A 20,058-nucleotide genomic window follows, 5' to 3' on the forward strand; every position below is an offset into this window, starting at 1 on the left:
AAATGACGTAGTGCTTGTGTCAATTACCCATCTGAAGAGTTTGTAAGAACAAAAATTAACCCCTTTGTTAAATCATGAATTATGGCTTATCACAATTTTTGGTTAATTTTCACTGAGCACACCCAAGCCTGATTACCTCCGACAAAATCAACTCTGACAAAAGAGCTGAAACAGCTACAACAAAATGGCACGATCCCAAAAAATTCCAGAGCAGTCGAGAAATAGTTGACATCAGCCATTTCTAAAACTTTTAAGATTCCAGCGAACCATAGGGAGAGCCATTATCCTCAAGAGAACAGCAAAGACTCATCCAAGAGGCCACAAAGGAACTCAGGACAACTTCTAAAAAACTGCAAGGCTCCCTTGCCTCAGTTAAGGTCAGTGTTCATGACACAACAATAAGCAAGAGATTGGGCAAAAATGGCATCCATTGCAGCATTCCAAGGTGAAAACTACTGCTGACAAAAAGAACATAAAGGCCTGTCTTACTTTTGCCCAAAAATAAAAAACCCTGACTGATTCCCAAGACTTTTGGGAGAATATTATATGGACTGACGAGATGAAAGTTGAGCTTTTTAGAAAGTGTGTGTCTCGTTACATCTGGTGTACTTGGAACACAGCATTTCAGGGAAAAAAAAATACAAATCATACCAACAGTCAAACATGGTGGTGGTCGTGTGATGGTGCTGGACTACTTTTCTCCTTCGGGACCTGGACAACTTGCTGTGTTCAATGGTACCATGAATTCTGCTCTTTAACAGAAACTCCTGAATGAGAATGTTCAGCCATCAGTTTGTGACCTCAAGCTGGAGCGCACTTGGGTTCTGCAGCAGGATAACGATACAAAACACACTAGCAAGTCAACTTCTGAATGGCTTAAGAAAACAAAATGAAGGGTTTGGAGTGGCTTAGTCACAGTCCAGACTTGAATCCAAGTTATATGCATGACCTTAAGGCCGTTCATGCTCAATTTTTGCTGAATTCAAACAATTCTGAAATGAAGAGTATAGGCCAAAAATATCTATGCAGAGATGTGAAAGGCTCATTGCCAGTTAAAGATCATGCTTGATTTCAGTTGTTGCTGCTGAGGATGTCCCAACCATTTATTAGGTTTAGGCCGGCCTTACTTTTTCACACAGGGCCATGTAACTGATTTTTGTTTTACCGTAATAAATGAAATCACTATTTAAAAACAGCATTTTAAATTCACTTGGGTTATATTTGTCCATTTAATTTTGGGGGGGATGGTCTGGAGGTAATCAGGCTTGGGTGTGATCAGTGAAAATTAACCAAAAATTGTGATTAGCCACAATTTGTGAGTTAACAAAGGGGGTAATTACTTTTTCACACAGGGCAGGTAACTTTGAATAGTTCCCCCCCCCCCCCCCTAATAAATGAAGTCATCATTTAAAAATAGCATTTTAAGTTCACTTGGGTTACATTTGTCTGATATTTTTATTAAAGAATTTGAGAAGGGAGCCAATACTTTTTTTATGGCACTGCATTGTACAAAGCAGGAATCGTCCAATTGCTAAACATTCGGTATGACTGATGTGAACGATCCAGAATGTACCCTGTCTCTTGCCCTAATTCATCTGGAATAGGCTCCATCTCAATCCTGACCCAAATGATGACGAGCAGTGTAACAAATGGATGGATGGAATTATTTGGATACTAAAATATCTTTGTTGTTGTTTTTTTAACTACTTATTAACCAAATTTAAGACATGAGACAATGGAAGCTTTCGCAGTCGGAACAGAAATCTAGCGTGTCTGTTTGACCCGGATATGTGTTAAGGACGAACTCAGGAGCTGCAAGTGTTTCCCCTCTTCCTATTACGTCGTATGATTTACCTTAAGATGGCATGATATCCGTCGCTAAAGTAAAAGACGCCTTAGAACGTAGCCTACCGTCTGGGGTTAGCTGACAAGGTGAGTTTATTCGGTCGTTAATTTTCGTAAATTATTCCAAATGTGTGAGGCAGGCTAACAAAATGTCATACTACTCGTAAAAAGTTCTGGATTAGGCTCAACTTCATTTAGTGCATATGTCCAAAAGTTGAATGTTTCATTATTATTTGCACAGCTTGCTCTTGTCTAACAAGGAGCTGAACGGCAAAATTCACAACAGGTGTATAATCCATGAATCGACCAATTGATTTCCTGGTTTAATTAAAATTGAAAAAATAGTCCTCGTCATCATGCTGTTCACATGTAGACATCTTGGGCAAGACGACTCCTAACAATTGACCAGTACGTACTTTGCCATTGGACGCTTCAGGATGTTCTCAGGGAAGTGGTCACTGAATTTTGAGTGTCACCAGCAAGTTGCAAAAAAAAAAAAAAAAAAATGCAGAGTGACAGAAAGGCATAGACGTGGATGTTCTTGGAAATCTTTGTAACTTTTACCGTTCCGCTACTTGTGCAAGAAATACTGTACTGAAACATTTTCCAACAGCTGGACATGCATTTAAAAGTCCTAAAATAATTTAGAAGATGACTCTTTTGTATCGCCATCTCCAGGTCCATCTCTGTGTGAGTCATGCTCCTGGTGGATCCCGGTGTGTTCATTGGAACCGCGGCCGACCTTAATGACAGTCAGGGGTTGGCAGAAGCTGCCATCACTCACATAGTGTCTGTGGACTCTGTGGACCCGGGGACTCTACTGCCTATGGACTCTGGCTATTGCGGGAAATGGATCAACGTCCTGGATGAGGTGACAGCCGACCTCTTGAGCTACTTGGACGACTGCTATCGGTTTATTCAGGAGGCTGTGGATGGAGGCGGCGCGGCGCTTGTCCACTGGTAAGGGTGAAGGTAATTAATATTGCAGAAAAAACGATTTGTAATGAAATCTAGGCGAAATTAATAATGTCAAAATAGTGTTCCGTGTGTATACTGTATGTTTACATGATCAATTCCATTTATGGCTGAATAACAAATAATTGCACAACATGGCACATCCCAAGTTTGTACACAAATAGATATACTGTAGATAAGTAATGCTCTGGTTTGACATCCATTTTCTATACCGGTTGTCCTCATTACGGTAGCGGAAAAGCTGGACCACACCGGACTGGTCACTCGTCAATCGCAGAGCTCATATAGACAAACATTCATTCGCACTCACACCAAACAAGCCTGGGGAGAACATGCAAACTCCACACATTGGTGGAGCTGAGGTTTGAACTCCAAACCTCAGAATTTTGCGGCAGACGTCCTAACCAATATTACACGCCCTGCTTTATAAAATATATAGTGTATTGGTGTGCATATCCGCTGATGACAAAACAAAGTTATATGGTGGATATTAGCGATGTTCAATTTTCAGACCGATACCATTACGAGTACTTACCAATAGTGAGTACCGATACCACTCGTAGTTTTGAAACATTACATTTCTATTAACACAATGACATATAACTGTGAACTAAGACCTTTCTTTCTTTTTCTTTTTGATGCACATAATGATTCACCCATGTGTCAAACCACCGCAGTGTAGCGCCAACTACTGGTGAAGATGAATTACTCAGTCAATTTTTTTTTTATTTTTTTTATTTTATTTTGCATTTAGTATTGCTGACTTATATCGGCAGCTTTAAGTACCCGATACCTTGAAATAAGGCCGGTATGGGCCCGATACCTGGTATTGGTACTCGCCCCCGTCCCTAGTGAATATGATACTGTGTGTATACAGTATATTATTCAGGTCGTTCCCAAGAAAAACTGTCAAAACTATCAAATGTCCTCACTAAGGAATGAACAAAAATGTTGTCCCCGGATGTGACATTTTGAATTTGGGTATATATGATTTATGGAAAGCATGTGACCTAATGGTTAACACATCTGCCTCACAGTTCTAAGGTTCTGGGTTGCACATTCTCCCCGCACTTCGAGTGCTATGGGGTGCTCAGGGGGTTCCTCCTACATTCCATTTAAAGATTTCTATTGGCCATATGTGTAAATGTTAAGTGTGAATGCTTGCTTGTCTATATGTGCTCTGCAATTGGCTGGTGACCAGTCCAGGGTGGTCTCGCCCCCAAACGTCAACTGGGATAGATTCCAGCTCATCCATGAATCTAAAAAGGACAATAGGGATGGATGGGATTTCATACCAATTATATGGTAATGTATACAAAATAATATATATTTATATGACTTTGTTAATAAAAAAAACTCAAACGCAGGTAAGTGAGACAATGAAAGTGTGTGTGCTTCAGTCAGGCTGGACGTAGTCGCAGCGCCACTATTGTGACTGCTTTCCTCATGAAGCGATACAAGCTGGGCTTCGCTGAGGCTTATCATAGACTGAAGAGTGTCAAGCAGGATGTACAGTAAGTGTCCCATTACTGCCTGATGCCAAGTCTGTGCAGTCTTGAGTAATTTCACTTTGCCGTTGTCTGCTGTTATAGTGCAAGCTAGCGTATGTGATGGGTGAGTTGGTTGTGTATTTCAGGGTCAACAGTGGTTTTGAGGAGCAGTTGTGTCTGTATGAGGCCTTGCAGTGTGAAGTGGACACCAGCAGCCCTCTGTATAAACAATACAGACTGACCAAGATCACTGAGAAATATCCTGGTCAGCACAAGTCCTTATAGGATGAGTCATGTTATTCTGTTTGTATTTCTCATCTTATTTATTCATACATGCTGTTCTTTGCGTGTGTGAGCAGAGTTGCAGCAGGTTCCCAGGGAAGTGTTTGCAGCTGACCCCGCTCAGTCCAAATCATCTGAAGCCTCCTATCGTTGCAGGAAGTGCAGGTAAATCTTAGTACCTTATGCAGGCACGTGCACAGACATTTTTAGGGGCAGGTGTTCTAGTTTTAGGTTTCACTTTCCCGGACGCGGGTCACCGGGGCAGCCCTCTGGAGGTGGGGCTCGAGGGCGAGCGCCTGCTGGCCGGGCCTGCGGCCATGTTGCCCGGCCGAGCACAACCCGAAAGGGTAACGTGGGTCCCCCTTCCCATGGGCTCACCACTTATGGGAGGAGCCATAGGGGTCTTGTGCAGTGCGAGCTGTGCGGTGGTCGAAGGCAGGGACCTTGGCAATCCGATCCCCAGCTACAGAAGCTGGCTCTAGGGACGTGGAATGTCACCTCTCTGGCAGGGAAGGAGCCCGAGCTGGTGTGTGAGCTCAAGAAGTTCCGACTAGATGTAGTCGGGCTCGCCTCCCCACACAGCTTGCGCTCTGGTACCAGTCCTCTTGAGAGGGGTTGGACTCTCTTCCACTCTGGAGTTGCCCACGGTGAGAGGCGCCGACCAGGTGTGGGGATAGTGATTGCCCCCCCCGGCTCGGCGCCTGTACATTGGGGTTCACCCTACTGGACGAGAGGGTAGCCTTACTGTTGTTTGTGTCTATGCACCAAACGGCAGTTCCCACCCTTTTTGGAGTCCTTGGAGGGTGTGCTGGAGAGCGCTCCCGCTGGGGACTCCATCGTTCTGCTAGGGAACTTCAATGCTCACGTGGGCAATGACAGTGAGACCTGGAAGGGCGTGATTGGGATGAACGCCCCCCCACCCCCACAATCAGTACCCGAGGGTTGGTGCACGTCCCACCGGGAGGAGGCCCCGGGGACGACCTAGGACACGCTGGAGAGACTATGTCTCCCAGCTGGCCTCGGGATCCCCCCGGAAGAGTAGAAGTAGCTGGGGAGAGGGAAGTCTGGCCGTCCCTGCTAAAGCTACTCCCCCCGCGACCCGACCTCGGATAAGCAGAAGAAAATGGATGGTCAGTGTGAACACATCCATATTGGATATGTCTCGCTTGAAATGAACATGGTAATGGGAAAAAAAATCGGATATAAGTCCAATCATAATTGGGCACTTCACTAAGCTCCACCCTCTCCTCTTTCTTGCAGAAGAACTCTGTTCCGCAGTTCCAGTCTTCTCAGTCACCCAGTGGGAGAAGGAGCGACAGCTTTCGGCCACAAAAAGTCCACTAACCTGACTGGTAAGAAGGGCATGCTCACTGTGGGCCTCCTCTTCGCAACTATGAACGGTCAGGCAAAATGAACCTTGGGCCTTCTGTCACAGACCACACACCCGTCAATGTGTGGATGTGATTTAAATTGAGTATTTTTATTTTCTTGTTAGTGATGATCACAAAATTTAATCGCGGCCGGCCTTTAACACCTGAAGCAAGATGTGCGGCAATGTGAAGCTGCGGAGCCACGAGTAGAAATGAAATATCTTCTTTGTATAGAAGGAGTCCAGTGTACATCATACTTCATTGAACCAGTGCAGTGGATGGAACAAGCTTTACTTGGCGTAATGGATGGACAGGTACAGCATACACTGGCACTCACACAGATACACACCTGTTCATTAAACCTTTGTCAACTGTGCATGATGTTTTTAAGTGTGGTAGTTGGCTATCTCAATTATTTTCCTTTTGTTTGCAGCTGCTGTGTCCTAAATGCCAATCCAAGCTGGGTTCGTTCAGTTGGTGTGGAGATCAGTGTTCGTGCGGCCGCTGGATCACGCCTTCCTTTCAGCTACACCGAAACAGAGTGGATGAGATACGGGTCATTAACATACAGAGATAACGCACGACACTCCTCGCAGTTGGAAATAAACAACAGATAATGTAATCCGCACATCACTTCAAATAAAAATGTCTCATCAATACAGTATCTATCTTACCTATCAGTACCTACCTACCGTATACTATCGAAAAATGACCAAGTGTCCCACCGTGCTGCTCATCCCAAGCAGAGAAGACAAAAAACAAAAAAAATCTGGTCATGACAGTGTACTGTACTGTGTTCGTTTCTCATAAAGGTTTGTACTGATTATAGAGCACAGGTTTCAAACTCAAGGCCCTTCTATGTAGCCTGCGATAGCTTGCTGTAATTTTTCCTTGACTTACGTTCAGAACTAGATCTGCATCACTAAAAAAATTATCTATTATGCAATAAGATGGTGCGCTTATAAGGGTTACCCACACAGACATAGAACATATTGGGTGAGGCGTAAGAAGCGTAACAGACAGGCGCTCTAGTCACTTGCTGCTTTTGATACGGTAGATCATAATATACTGCTGAACAGGTTAGAAACGTGGGTAGGACTAAATGGAACAGTCCTGAAATGATTCAGGTCCCACTTGGGGGGGAAAGGAGTTATTTTGTAACTATTGGAAGTGTTCAGTCTCATCGAATGGCAGTGACCTATGGGGTCCCTCAAGGGTCAGTTCTTGGACCCCTCCTGTTCAGCCTGTATATGCTACTCTTAAGTCAAATATTTCAGAACTTTAATTTTGACTATCATAGCTCTGCAGATGTTATAACTGCAGTTATATCTAGCAGTTTTTCCAGATGACTACAGTTCAATTGAGGTGTTGTGTCTCTGTCTAAAACAGATAAATAACTGGATAAGCCAACATTTTCTTCAATTATACCAAAACAAAACTGAGATAATTGTTTTTGGCAATAAAGAAAAGAGGATTGCTGTTGATAAATACCTGGAGTCACTATGTTTAAAAAAACAAGGACCAAGTTCGAAACCTTGGTGTTCTGATAGATTCCGACCTGACTTTCAACAGTCATATCAAATCAATTACTAAAACTGCCTTCTACCATCTGAAAAAGATATCCAGAGTGAAGGCTTGCATGTGTTAAGCAGCCCAGGAGAAGCTCATCCATGCTTTTATCTCAAGTATACTTGACTATTGTAATGGTCTTCTTACTGGACTCCCCAAAAAGAGCATTAAACAGCTGCAGCTGCAAAAAATAAAGGCGTGCCAATAATGGTGAGCATGAGTGTATAGCTCAGCATCAGTGTAGATAATGCAAGTTGTGTTACCTCTTTTGCTTTGCACGTCTGAGATGAGCAACTGGCAGCAATGCAGTTTCTCCTGTTCCATGATTTGCTTCTTTAACTCCCCAAAGTGATGGTCACACCGCTAAAAATCGATGTTCCAAAACAAAATCTTTGATCCCAGCGCCCTCCCACTGGTCAATGGAGACTCTCATCTCATCTATTAAGAGTTCAGAGTTTAGTGAAGGGGGCTACGGTGTATTATTCTTTTGTGTATGTTGTGTTTTTTGTATATGTTTTGTGCACGGTTCATGTACATCACATTGTACAATTTGTTGTACAGTATGTCTTTATTTGTATTTGCTTTTTTTGCATTGTACTCTGCTGTCTGCAGGCAGGTCGGCATTGCGATTAAGAATCTGTCCTCAATGGCCTTATGTGGATAAATGGTTTAATAAATACAAAAATAAAATAAAAACAATAATTAGATATTTATTCAGTGACAATCAGTCAGTCAGTACAAATGCTCTCATGACCTCAGAAGCTCAAGTTTTGTTTGAACAGCAAAATCAGACATGACAGACGACAACATTTTCAAATGTAGCAAACTTTCTTTCTTTCCTGTTATCGCTATCAATACTTTCTGGGAGAAAAGAATCAATCGTTTAGTGCCCAAACAAAAATCACTAACTATTGAATATGAAAAAAAACAAAAACAATTATACATGAACATAAACACACACATCTATACATTTTTCCATCCAAATTTATAAGTGATCACACTAGATTTCCAAAGTAAATGTTGCTACAGTATAAATTATTACAAATCCCAATGGAATTTTAACTTGAAGGCTAAAACAAAAAGTAGACTTGTTGAGCTTGAGGTGTTGATAACACTGAATATCCTGAAATAAATTTGATTTATGGGAACAATTTGTCATAGAAGAAAATCTTATTCAGCGGGGGAACATTTGTGTGAATGTTCACGCTTTTGTCATCTGTTAGCCAGCATGTGTGGTTAATATTCTATTCATCTCTGGAATTGACATTTAGGTGTAGTGGTATTCACTAACAGCGCATGCTTGTTCTCTTATGTTTTATGAATTTATACTTTAATCACAATTTTCCCTTCATGGCCACGCATGGACATTTTCTAATGAAGTGTAGTTTAAACTTAGGTTGTTTTTTTTAACAGTCAAATTCTCTTACACACTACTACCATGCAACAGGAATAGCAATGAAAAGGAACATAAAAAAAATATTTTCTCTACTAGGGTGAAGACAATAGCCCAAGTTTAAAAAAAAAAAAAAAAAAAAAAAATCATTTGTGTGTTGTTATCTCTAAAAGCCTCTTTTACAAATAATACATTAGATGTTCATTTTCTGTGTGATGTAGCTAGATGAGTGAAGAATAAATAACTTGAACTAAACTTGGATGCATCCTTCAATCTATGTAGTTGTAGCAAAGTCCGGTTTGGATGCCAATTAAAATGTTAAAATAGTGGATTCAAATGTATTTGTAACAATGCAGTTTCTGCATGTTAACCTGATTTTGTCATGCACTTAAGTCCTAATAATAATATTAAAGCGCACCGGGATGTTGTTGCTGTTCAAACGTACTTTCAAATGTTCTACGCTGCACATTTTAAGCATGCCTGCTTATGTGCTGTCTTCAGGTTCTCCGTTGATGGTTGTTCCCGACATATGTGTTCTCTATGCACAGCACGATGTAGTGGTTGGAGCACGAACGGGTGTGCTCTCCTAACAGGCGTCCTGTCTGAAGCAATGCGGCCTGACCTGTCACCGCCATATCGGCAGTCCTCCACGCTTCGCAGTAGTTCATTGTTGTGCGGATTCCCGTAGTGCTAGAACCATGCCAAATCAGCTTCTCTGGCCTGGAAAGGAGGGAAAGAGACATACATGCAGTAAGTAGTCTGCACCTTGGAGTGGGTGCCAGTCATTCACAGACTAACACTGTTAGTCCCAGGATACAGATGGATCCTCCGTGGCTTGGAGAAAGTAACCACCTGGGCTAGGATGCCAGAAAAATCCAATTCCCCGGTACTAAAGCGAGGGAAGATAACAGACCGGTTCCATTTCTCCCTTCGAAGTACACCAATTCAATCAGTCACAGAGAAGCCTGTGAAGAGCCTTGGAAAAAATATTTTACTGCTCTCTAAAGGATGCCGCATCCATCAAGGCAAGGAATGAACAGCTGGAGAGCTGGCTGACTGCTGTCGGCAAATCAGGCCTTCCAGGTAAATTCAAAGCCTGGTTATATCAACATGGCATCCTACCCCGGATTCTGTGGCCTCTGCTTGTGTACGAATTTCCTATCTCTTCCCTTGGAAGGACTTGACAAAAGGGTTAGCAATTTCCTCTGCCGGCGGTTGGGGTTGCTGAGAAGTCTGAGCAGCATCGCCCTCTACGGCAATAAGACCAAGCTGATGCTACCGTTCAGCAGCCTTAGCGAGGAGTTCATGGTCACCAGAGCTAGGGTGGTTCTTCAGTCCATGGAGTCCAAGGACCCAGAGGTGTCAAGTTGGCATTGAAGTCAGAACAGGCAGAAAATGGAGGTCACATGAGGCGGTGGACAAGGCAGAATCCAGTGCGCGTCGCTGGAACTGGTGAGATCTGTGGCTTGCTGCCATGCAGGACTGGGAAACATGGCAACTGCCCATTAGAGCAGGCTGAAGGGCAAGGGGAGGCGAGACCTGGTCCAAAAAGAAATGAGGGCCAGGCTGGAGGAGCAGCATGCTTACCAGATGGTTGGAATGACGCAGCAGGGTGCACGGACCAGATGGGAAGATGCCATGGAGAGGAAGAGCTCGTGGGCAGAGTTGTGGAGAGCTGAACTGCACCGCATCAAGTTTCCCAGTCAGTATATGACACCCTGCCCAGTCAATCCAACCTCTTTTGCTGGGGAAAAGTTGAAACTTCAGTGTGTACCCTGTGCCAGGGAAGAGGATCCCTGGAGCATATCTTCAGTAGTTGTCCTAAGGCGCTTGGGGATGGCCGCTATCGCTGCAGCTATGACTAAGTGCTAAACGAATACAAACGACTACAACCACCGAGGCGCAAAATCCGGTTCTTAAGAGCAGGAGAAATCCCACCCCGGACGACAAAAAGCTCAGACAGGCCTATTGGGAACGGCAAGTGACTAGTAGCGAAGGGTAGACCTGGGGAAGCAAGTCAGATTCCCCAATGACATCGAGGAGACGCGCCTCAGACCGGACATAGTGCTGTTCTCAACAACATCCAAGCAGGTTATCTTGATGGAGCTAACCAGAGCCCTGGGAAGCAAGGATGGAAGAAGCCAGTGAAAGGAAGAGGGAGGAAGGAAGTACACAGAGCCGGTGGAGCAGCGCTGGAGACTGGAGTGGCGGGAGATGATTTTGCTGTGGGATCCAGGTGCGCACTTCGCTAAGTGGAACTCTTGACTTGTCAAGGAAAATTCTCTACAGGTGTGCGTATCACAAACAGTCCGTTATGTAATTTCCTCTCTTTGCCGCCGATTAAAAAAAAAAAAAAAATCATATTAATTTAAATTCATATGACTTTTCCCCCCCCCAGTGTAGTAGCAGTAACACTGAGGATGCGCCGTAATTCTCTCTCTCTCTCTCTCTCTTTTTTTTTTTTTTTTTTTTTTTAAACACGTATCAAGGCAAATTCCCTACAGGTGTGCCCATGTGCATGCGCACTGTTCGATAGATTATTATTCTTATTTTTTGCTTGTACACCATGCCTTTGTGCGTACGTATACTTTTAGGAAGAATCCTACACACGCTTTGATAAGTGAGGCCCTAGCTCCCCCGCAACCCTAAACAGGATAAGCGGTGTCGAGAATGGATGGATGGCTCACCCTCCAATTGGCTAATGATGGGTGCCTTCACATTAACAAAGGAGGGAAAAAAAAAAATTCAAAATGTTGGGTTATGCATGATCTCAAGCGCTTTTATTATCATGACTATGTAATCTTCTGGAATGAAGCTGAAATCATTCCACCACACTTTCAGTCACAGAAACTTACCATCCCGAATCGGTCATCACATTGCGTCCATCGAAGGAGTAAATGGGGATGGAGGGGTCAAATGTTCCACCATTTCCAGAGAAGATGGACAGCCAGCTTTTGAACAGCATCTGACCCTGAAAGGAGAGGACAGCAAAAAAAAAAAGAGAATAGTCCTTTTGGTGATGCATCCCCAGGCGAAACTATGAAGCATGTATAGGCCTCCTCACCCTGAGATTAACCACAGGCATGTCACTGCGGTCTGCCTTCCTCACAATGGTGGCCAGATCTTGGAGGTGTGAGGACAGGAAGGCCCTGTATGTGCTCGTCAGCCCCACGGCCCGTGCCTGCTGGTAGCACTGGAAGTCGGCGCCGCGGATCCCTCGCAGATCTCCTTTCAATGGGGTGTTCAGAGCCACGAGATGGAGCTACACCACAGAGAACGTACTATGAGAACAGATCTCATTTTCATCCATGAAGCAACTTTGTTGTATTGTCTACTCGACTTATCGCTCCATACTCAACGCAGTACTTCATTCATCTTGTGGTGGTTTTCACTACTTTTTACAATGTTCGCCATTTCTAGCACATGACCACATTTATGTTTGAAATGTGCTCAAAAAACAAAGCTTTGAAAATCATGACCAATATATTAAATTTGTAGGTACACTCGGGATGGGCAACTGGGCCCTCGATTAGTTTACACCCCCAAACTTATTTTTGAGGGAAAATTACAAATGTTTCCTCTACTATACCTGATCAGTTGTAATAGCGCCATTCAGACACAAGCTATTGTGATGTATAAAATGTATAACTGCGTTTCGTCTACTGTAATGGAGGAGTTTTGAATTGTAATCATACCATTCACCACTAGATAGCAGACATTGCTTCCTATAGCCCAAGATCTTCTCCATCGGAAAAGAACGGTGGTGACGCCATGATGAAAATCAGCAGAAAGAGAGCAATGATGCAATGGCGGAAAGCCACGGTAGGAGAAAAACTGAACCAATAAAATCGCGGTCCCTTGTGGCCCCTTGGTAGTGCTGACAACAAATTGTGGCCCCCGCCATCATTTAAGGTGCCCATCCCTGAGTTAGAAAGTGGGGGGGGCACCGTACATTTGGGGTACTTTTAGCTGCTCCGAGGGTTTTTTTTTCCCTCCCCTCTGAAAGCAATTGGTTTGGTTCTTTGTGCGCTGTGAAAGACAAAATAGTCCATCCATTTTCCATACCGCTTATCCTCACTAGGGTCACAGGTGTGCCTATCCCAGCTGACTCTGGGTGAGAGGCGGGTTACACCCTAATTCGTCGCCCACCAAAATAAAATTAATAATTTACATTTGCGATTGAATCAACAATAGGCGTGCTTTTAATCAGTCTCTTACAAAATGTACTATTTAGGGATAATTAAATGATCTATCCCTGAAGTGCACATGAACCCAGCATTAATACAGCGTAGAAAAATTTTGGGATGTCCAAGCGGAACTTCTGTGTTGTGTTCTCCTACATTGTGATTTCCCCCAAAACTACTGGCAGATTCCCCAAAATAAATCGAATTCAAAGACATAAAACAAACTGCACAATGTCATATTGGTGTGTAAAAGTGAACACTCACCCCAGCTACAGCGTTGGTCTGTGGCCGTATGTTAAAACTGGGCTGATATCCTCTAATGCCCTCATGCAGCTCCTGTCGAACAAATACACACGGTATTTCTTTTTTATATCCAACCATCCATTTTCCGTACCGTTTATCCTGTCTAGGATTGGAGGCGCCCTGGAGCCAATCGCAGCTGACCTTGGGCGAGAGGCAGGCTACACGCTGAACTGGTTGCCGGCCAATCGCAGTTTTTTTACGTTCAAAAGCCATATTTGTCTTTTGTGTGTTTGTATTTGTATTTGTACCCTGCTGTGGCTCCGGTGTGGTCGGCTCCATTCTCCGGGTTTGTTGTGGGCCTGTGGTGCTGACCAGGACGACGGCTCAGATTGGATCAAATCTCCAAGCTGTGAGGAGGACACACAAACTTACTGCCGTAAACATTTTACACATTGGTGCAGCATCCAGTGAGAAAGTGCGGGTTTGTTACACTTAGGGCAGTCAGGGGAATCTACCAAAGCATTCACACGCAGGTAAAATACACACCTGAACTTTACGCCATCCGCTCTGTGATCTGATATAAAGCTCTCCGCCGCGCTCAGACACATACGCCAACGTCCCCTCCGGAGTGCGGTGGGTCTCTCTGGTCAGAGCATGAATTGTCTCGTAGGTGGTCACCTGAGCGCACACATCACACACATCAGTGTGAGAGGAATGTACACATTTATTTGGAAAAAATCTTGTCATGTTTCTTACCAGGTTTGAAATACCTGGGGGGCCAGGAAGACCGGGAGGACCTGGGACACTGACACCTATTGACAGTATATGCACTCATAAGACAACAATAGCACAACCCTTCATCTGAAGAAGGTTAAAGCTTTTTATTTTTATTTGATTAGATTTTTTTTCTTGGGTATCTTGTGCCTCTACCTACCCACTTCAAAAGCAGGAAGTGGTCCTGGGGGTCCTGCAGGGCCAGGTTGCCCTCTGGGACCTGGACGCCCAAACCCGGGGGCTCCACGTTGGCCCGGAGAACCGGGAGAACCTGGAGTGCCAATGACTGACTCTCCCTTAGGACCCTGAATGAACATAAACAAGTACAGTGGTGCCTTGAGATATGCGTTTGATTAGTTCTGTGACCACGCTCGTGGTGAAGAAGGAGCTGAGCCGAAAAGCGAAGCTCTCGCTTTACCGGTCGATCTACGCTCCTACCCTCACCTGTGGTCACGAGCTGTAGGTCGTGACCAAAGGAACAAGATCGCGGATACAAGTGGCCGAAATAAGTGCCTCCGCAGGGTGTCCGGGCTCTCCCTTAGTGATAAGGTGAGAAGCTCGGTCATCGACAGGGGCTCAGAGTTCAGTCACTGGTCCTCCACATTGAGAGGAGCCAGATGAGGTGGCTCGGCATCTGGTTAGGATACCCCCTGGACGCCTCCCTAGTGAGGTGTTCCAGACCCATGCCCTGGAGGAGACTACGTCTCTTGGTTGGCCTGGAAACACCTTGCGTCCAAGTCTGCAGGCAGCCACATTCTTTTTTTTTATTTTATTCAGATTTTCTTAAAGGTTGTGAAAGAGATCTGTTTGCGGCGGTCTGGTGGCAAAGATTTCCAGAGCTTGGGAGCAGAGCGGCTGAAGGCTCTGCTGGTTATGTTATTGATGTGTGAATGAAATGATAGTTTGCTGTCAAGGATAACAGCAAGACTCTTAATCTGAGGGGAAATGTAAACTAAGGAGCGATCAACTGAGATGGAGAAACTGTCAATTTTGGATTTTGTAGATTTTGTGCCAACAAGGAGAAGATATAGTTCAGATAACCTGGAGGGGAGGGAGGAGGTTGTAAGTGAAATGTTGGCTTTGCAGGGAAGTTCGAGCTGGCTGTTATCCACAAAGCAATGAAAGAGGATTTTCAATTTATGGAAACTGGTGCCCAGGGGAAAAGGTAGATGATGAAAAGCAGGGACCCAAGGACAAAGCCCTGTGACACACCTGAAGTGACTGGGTAGAGGTTGGATATCTCAAGGCACCACTTTACATTTTCCTTAATGTATACAGCACATTTAAAGTGAAGCTCACAAGAAGGAAGAAAACAATAATTCGGTCATAGTGCGGTTCTGCTGGCGACGGGTTCCGGGTGTACCCCGCCTCTCGCCCAGAGTCAGCTGGGATAGGCTCCAGCACGCCCGTGACCTTAGTGAGGATAAGCGCTACGGAAAATGGATGGATAATAGTGTGGTTCTTGATAAGAACTCACCACAGGTCCTGACCGCCCTGGTTGTCCTGGAGGACCAGGAGGGCCTAAGTCACCCTTTTCTCCCTGCTGACCTTTGGATCCCTGGTCGCCTTTAGCGCCCTGAAGTGATTGACAAAGAAAAGACGCAGACAAGAAACATTATCAAACAAAAACATATCTCAGCCTAACAGCCAAGAAAAAGAAGCTTTAGGCGTGTCAAGCTCGTTATTCCGTTGCCTGTAAAAATTGGCATGTTGATCTGTACTCACCACAATTCTGTTTGGAAACTCAGGGGCTGACAAAAGACAACATTGCATAAATGAAACGTTTACATGCTTACACAAATAAAATCAAATACAATTCATAGGAAATAGAAAAATGGCTGACTAATGAGCTATATTAAAGGTCTTACCAGGTGTCCCTGGCTCTCCAGGTATTCCAACCTCTCCTTTTTCTCCTTTAGCTTCAACAATATTGACCCCGTTATTCGAATCCTACACAAAATATTATACTCATTAGCATTCAAATACAGTATGTAATTGTCACCATGTTTACATGCACGCACGCACATACATACGCGCGCACGCACACACACACACGCAGCACCCTGAATTGTTAATTATTGCGCATGATAAACGTGGTTGTTTCTCCTATGATTCACACATCAAATGCATACAAAAGGTTCGGACATTGAAAACGCAGCTTTATTAATCGTGGGTCCTGTAAAGTCACAACAAACGTATTTTGTGTTAAGGCTCTGAGGTGTAAAATATTTTTTGGCTGAAGGCTGTACCGCATGTGGAGGCAAATGTATAAATGTACTCCCGTAGGTCAATAAAGTACTGTATGTCTTTAAAACTGTATCTCCAGTATCTTTTCACATAGTTGCTAGGCACAAAGAAGATTTTGCTCCGCTTTATCATGATTGTTTGAGGAAGATTCTCTGCTATATCTGGCACAATGAGGAGATGTTCTTATTGACCAAAGGATATTACAGATTATTGACATGAATGGTTGTTGTTTGTGAAGTTATCGAGTGAGTCCCATGACGGACTCCACAGATACACTATCATGGCGAAGATTAAAATGCAAGCGCAGCTGCAGTGTTAGCACAGATAAGTGTAAGATCAGGGGCGGGTTTCGGACATGGGCGACCTGTGCAGACAAACTTGCCAACTTGCTGTCTTGCTTGGTCACGTACTCTACACTAGCTCTGTCACCAGTCGTCATGGTAATGAAAGGTTAGATACATTTGAAGAGGAGACCTTGCACCACACCCAAGACAGTCAATTCAATAACAGCTGAATACCAATCAGAAATGTTCCGCATTGTTTAAACAAAGTCTGGTTAATGACCCAATTTAGTTGATTGGAATTCACCAAAGAATTTAGTTTTGAACAGGGACCACAGAGAAGAGTTAGGGGAATCTTTCCCACACACCCAACGCCACAGAAAAATGAGTCTGATAAATGGAATGAGGAAGATGAGGTCAAGAAACGAAGGAATTGGGGGAGACAACAAGGGGTGCCCAGAGAGCTGCCATGCTGCTCTATCCACTCCCCAACAGAACCATCGGATGGTCACCTATTTCGAACCGAAACGGACCAATCAGATGGTCTGACTCAGACTTACTCTTCCCTTTTTGCAGTGCGGTCTGGGGCGCATGGGGAACACTGTCTTTAAAAGAAGAGCATGTTATCAGCTTGGGAAAAATGGAATCATCACTTGGCACGGCTCCACAAATGGAACAAAAAATGGAAGCGGAAAGGATCAACGATAATCGCACAACGAGCGAGGAACAGTGAGAGTCCCAATTGATTGATATGTCAAGATATAAAAAGTTAAAATTTGAATTTGTTCAAAGCTGTACACTTAATGGCTATAACAGATTGGGTTGAAGCGCAGCGGTAAATACGTATTTGTCAATATAGGTACTGCATGGGGAGAGGGTTTGCAGTGTTCAGAACGGGTCCACTGAACAGGTCACGATACCTCTCGAACAGTTCATGGAATAACTGTGAATGGCTAGTTTAAAAATGTGTTGGCATTTTCATCTTCCCAGTTCAGTCAAGAACGATAAAGAACAATTTCAAAATCAACACTTACTCCATTCAATCCAAGAATTCTTCCTGGAAGTCCAGGTGGACCAGGGGGTCCCTGAGAATATGACATTCAAATGTTCTTTTGAATTTTTATACAACTAATATTTCGTAATGATGTACGTAAGAACAGACTGTTTTCTCTTACTGGTCGGCCAACAGAATCTCCTCTTTCCCCTTTCCTACCGGGCATTCCAGGTCGTCCCTGTCACCGGAGAAAAACGTTTTTTGGGAGTTTTGAAATCCACCACACACAAGGTATAGATAACTTACAGAACGTCCAGGGAATCCATATTCTCCTTTTTGTCCAGGAGGTCCATGCGGGCCCTAAGAAACACACATCATACAGCAGATGTCTTTGTATCTTTGTCTTGAGAAATGGAGCAATCGAATCAAGAACATTTTCTGGCGTCTAGAACCAAAATAAATACACAGAGCACATGTGTGTAGCTTTCCATGATGACGATAAATGTTCATTTAATACTCGTTGTGTCAATTCTGATGAACTTACAATGGGTCCTGCAGGTCCATGCAATCCACGAGCACCCTGTCAAAAGAAAATATACTGTATAGTGGAAAAATGAGATTGATTTGGCTCTAATATTCTTCTACTCTCTGTGAGTTCAATACATTCATCCTTCTTCAATTAAAGAGAGGGGTCATTTTACTGATTGGGACTATCTAATGCTCTAAATTATAACATATTCCATAAATTAGGGTTAGGGGCTGTTTCTGACCTGACCTGACCTGACCTGTTACTTCTGAACAAAGCCACATGCCAGTTATATGAGGGACCCGCTTGATTGCTAGAATTGCTAGGATTTGCTCATTTAAAAAATAAATATATAAATGGATTGACAGCCCTAAAATAAATACTACTTTTGAGCATACTGTACTAAATAAAAAAAATGGAGTGAAGGACAACCTTGATGCCTTTGGGCCCATGGGGGCCTCTTGGTGGAGATAAAAATGATCCATCTGCAGCAATGGTCACACCTGGCTCTCCCTTTGCTCCCTGTTAACACAGAGGAAATAGACACCATATTTGTCACATTTGTAAATTCATGTGGTCAATAAGATTATGTTGATTTTAAGTAAAATGATTTTTTTTATTTTTTATTATCATGTACCAGTATTTTTTCGCCATTGCAATACTCATTAAGCAATACAGAGGTCTGTTCGCTCACCTTGAGCCCTGCTGGCCCCTGGACACCTGGAGGGCCCATGTCTCCCTTTGGTCCTCTGGGGCCCTACAGGTAAAATTACAACAATAACAAAAAAAAAAAAAAAATGACAAAAGGCGAGTTGGACGGGAAATCATCTTCAAAAGATGACTTTTTTTATTGTTTCAAATTATTAGGATAATATCCTATAGCTATGAAGCAGAAACACAGATAACATTTCCGGCTATTGCTGAATTGGACCTGTTCTGGAAGTCCAATGACGGCACAAACAATTATGAAAATGATGTTATTTTTTTTTTTGGAATATAGCTATGCACAAATACGCAGCACATATTTCTTCCTAGAATTAAGTGGACATGTCTGAAAATTGTCTTACAGGAAATCCAGCTTTACCAGGCAAGCCCTCGGGTCCCTGCAACATGCAGTATAACACACACAAACAAGCGCAATTGCATGCATCAGTATGTACACGCATCAAAGCAAAAGCAGAATCGTATTCATTATCCTTCCTAACAAATGCAGGCTCATCATAATTAACCAAAAACCAAAGCATTTCAAACATACATCATACAAATGATGCAGTGTACCCTGGTAGCATATGGCACTGGAAGGAGAGGCTTCAACATCACAGATTTATTGAACAATGCTTGCGATGATTTAACATTCTTTCATAAAGTAAATATATATATTTATTTTATTTCCAGCCTTGTTTGGAGAAGTGAGCATGGAGCATAAGAAATGTATTCACTTTGTATTCATATATTGCATGTATTTTGCTACTTACCAACGGCCCTGGTGGTCCTCTGATCTCTGTGAAATTGAATATATTCTCTGTGACATTGAGGAGCAACTGCAGACAGAATATAGTACACATGAGAAAAGTTGGTATTTAATCCAGTTTGACTGGATGTGCTGCACAACCCTATCAACCTGGGAGAAAATATGCATGTGTTAATTGGCACACACCCGATCAGTGGTCGCTGCACTGAAAAGTAGGTGATCGATTTTGATAAACAAACCTTTTATTTTTCAACGTGAAGCCTATTTATTGAATCTAGTTTGGCTCGGGCATGTAGTTATTCAGATGTGGGTATTTCAAATTACAGGTATGTCATTTTCTGACGGGGAACGCTGTATTGAGGTGCTCATTATAATATCGCGTACAGTATTTGAATTGAACAATCAATTGTACTA

At 43.4% G+C, this 20,058-nt stretch overlaps 2 protein-coding genes across 6 annotated transcripts in view; one reads left to right on the plus strand and one right to left on the minus strand.

Moving 5' to 3' along the window:
• Window positions 1–1,770: 1,770 nt before the first annotated feature.
• Window positions 1,771–6,621, plus strand: dusp12 (dual specificity phosphatase 12). Of its 2 annotated transcripts, none has more exons than XM_061797222.1 (8): window positions 1,771–1,932; window positions 2,524–2,805; window positions 4,221–4,334; window positions 4,457–4,575; window positions 4,670–4,757; window positions 5,853–5,944; window positions 6,200–6,276; window positions 6,396–6,621. In XM_061797222.1, exons 2-8 carry the CDS (start codon window positions 2,543–2,545, stop codon window positions 6,537–6,539), a joined length of 897 nt encoding a protein of 298 aa, XP_061653206.1. In that variant the 5' UTR covers window positions 1,771–1,932; window positions 2,524–2,542; the 3' UTR covers window positions 6,540–6,621. The 2 variants fall into 2 exon arrangements, with proteins under 2 accessions (XP_061653206.1, XP_061653205.1); XM_061797221.1 differs by having other exon boundaries at window positions 1,774–1,932; window positions 6,197–6,276.
• Window positions 6,622–8,221: 1,600 nt separating this feature from the next.
• The window catches only part of col15a1b (collagen, type XV, alpha 1b), a 39,057-nt gene continuing 27,220 nt past the window's right edge, over window positions 8,222–20,058 (minus strand). For 3 of the 4 annotated variants that reach the window (XM_061797218.1, XM_061797216.1, XM_061797219.1), the window contains 20 exons: window positions 19,649–19,714; window positions 19,241–19,276; window positions 18,868–18,930; window positions 18,606–18,695; window positions 18,192–18,227; window positions 17,954–18,007; window positions 17,829–17,885; window positions 17,688–17,738; window positions 17,214–17,258; window positions 15,994–16,075; window positions 15,851–15,876; window positions 15,603–15,701; window positions 14,286–14,430; window positions 14,108–14,163; window positions 13,898–14,029; window positions 13,660–13,758; window positions 13,373–13,444; window positions 11,989–12,186; window positions 11,780–11,895; window positions 8,222–9,644 (listed from right to left, as the gene is read on the minus strand). In XM_061797218.1, the coding sequence (XP_061653202.1) occupies window positions 9,422–9,644; window positions 11,780–11,895; window positions 11,989–12,186; window positions 13,373–13,444; window positions 13,660–13,758; window positions 13,898–14,029; window positions 14,108–14,163; window positions 14,286–14,430; window positions 15,603–15,701; window positions 15,851–15,876; window positions 15,994–16,075; window positions 17,214–17,258; window positions 17,688–17,738; window positions 17,829–17,885; window positions 17,954–18,007; window positions 18,192–18,227; window positions 18,606–18,695; window positions 18,868–18,930; window positions 19,241–19,276; window positions 19,649–19,714 (1,746 nt within the window). In that variant the 3' untranslated portion in view covers window positions 8,222–9,421. The remainder of the gene's footprint in view (window positions 9,645–11,779; window positions 11,896–11,988; window positions 12,187–13,372; window positions 13,445–13,659; window positions 13,759–13,897; window positions 14,030–14,107; window positions 14,164–14,285; window positions 14,431–15,602; window positions 15,702–15,850; window positions 15,877–15,993; window positions 16,076–17,213; window positions 17,259–17,687; window positions 17,739–17,828; window positions 17,886–17,953; window positions 18,008–18,191; window positions 18,228–18,605; window positions 18,696–18,867; window positions 18,931–19,240; window positions 19,277–19,648; window positions 19,715–20,058) is intronic. The other variant, XM_061797217.1, reaches the window with a different exon arrangement.

The sequence above is a fragment of the Phyllopteryx taeniolatus genome, chromosome 14 (genome assembly GCF_024500385.1).
Source record: "Phyllopteryx taeniolatus isolate TA_2022b chromosome 14, UOR_Ptae_1.2, whole genome shotgun sequence".
NCBI lineage: Eukaryota > Metazoa > Chordata > Actinopteri > Syngnathiformes > Syngnathidae > Phyllopteryx > Phyllopteryx taeniolatus.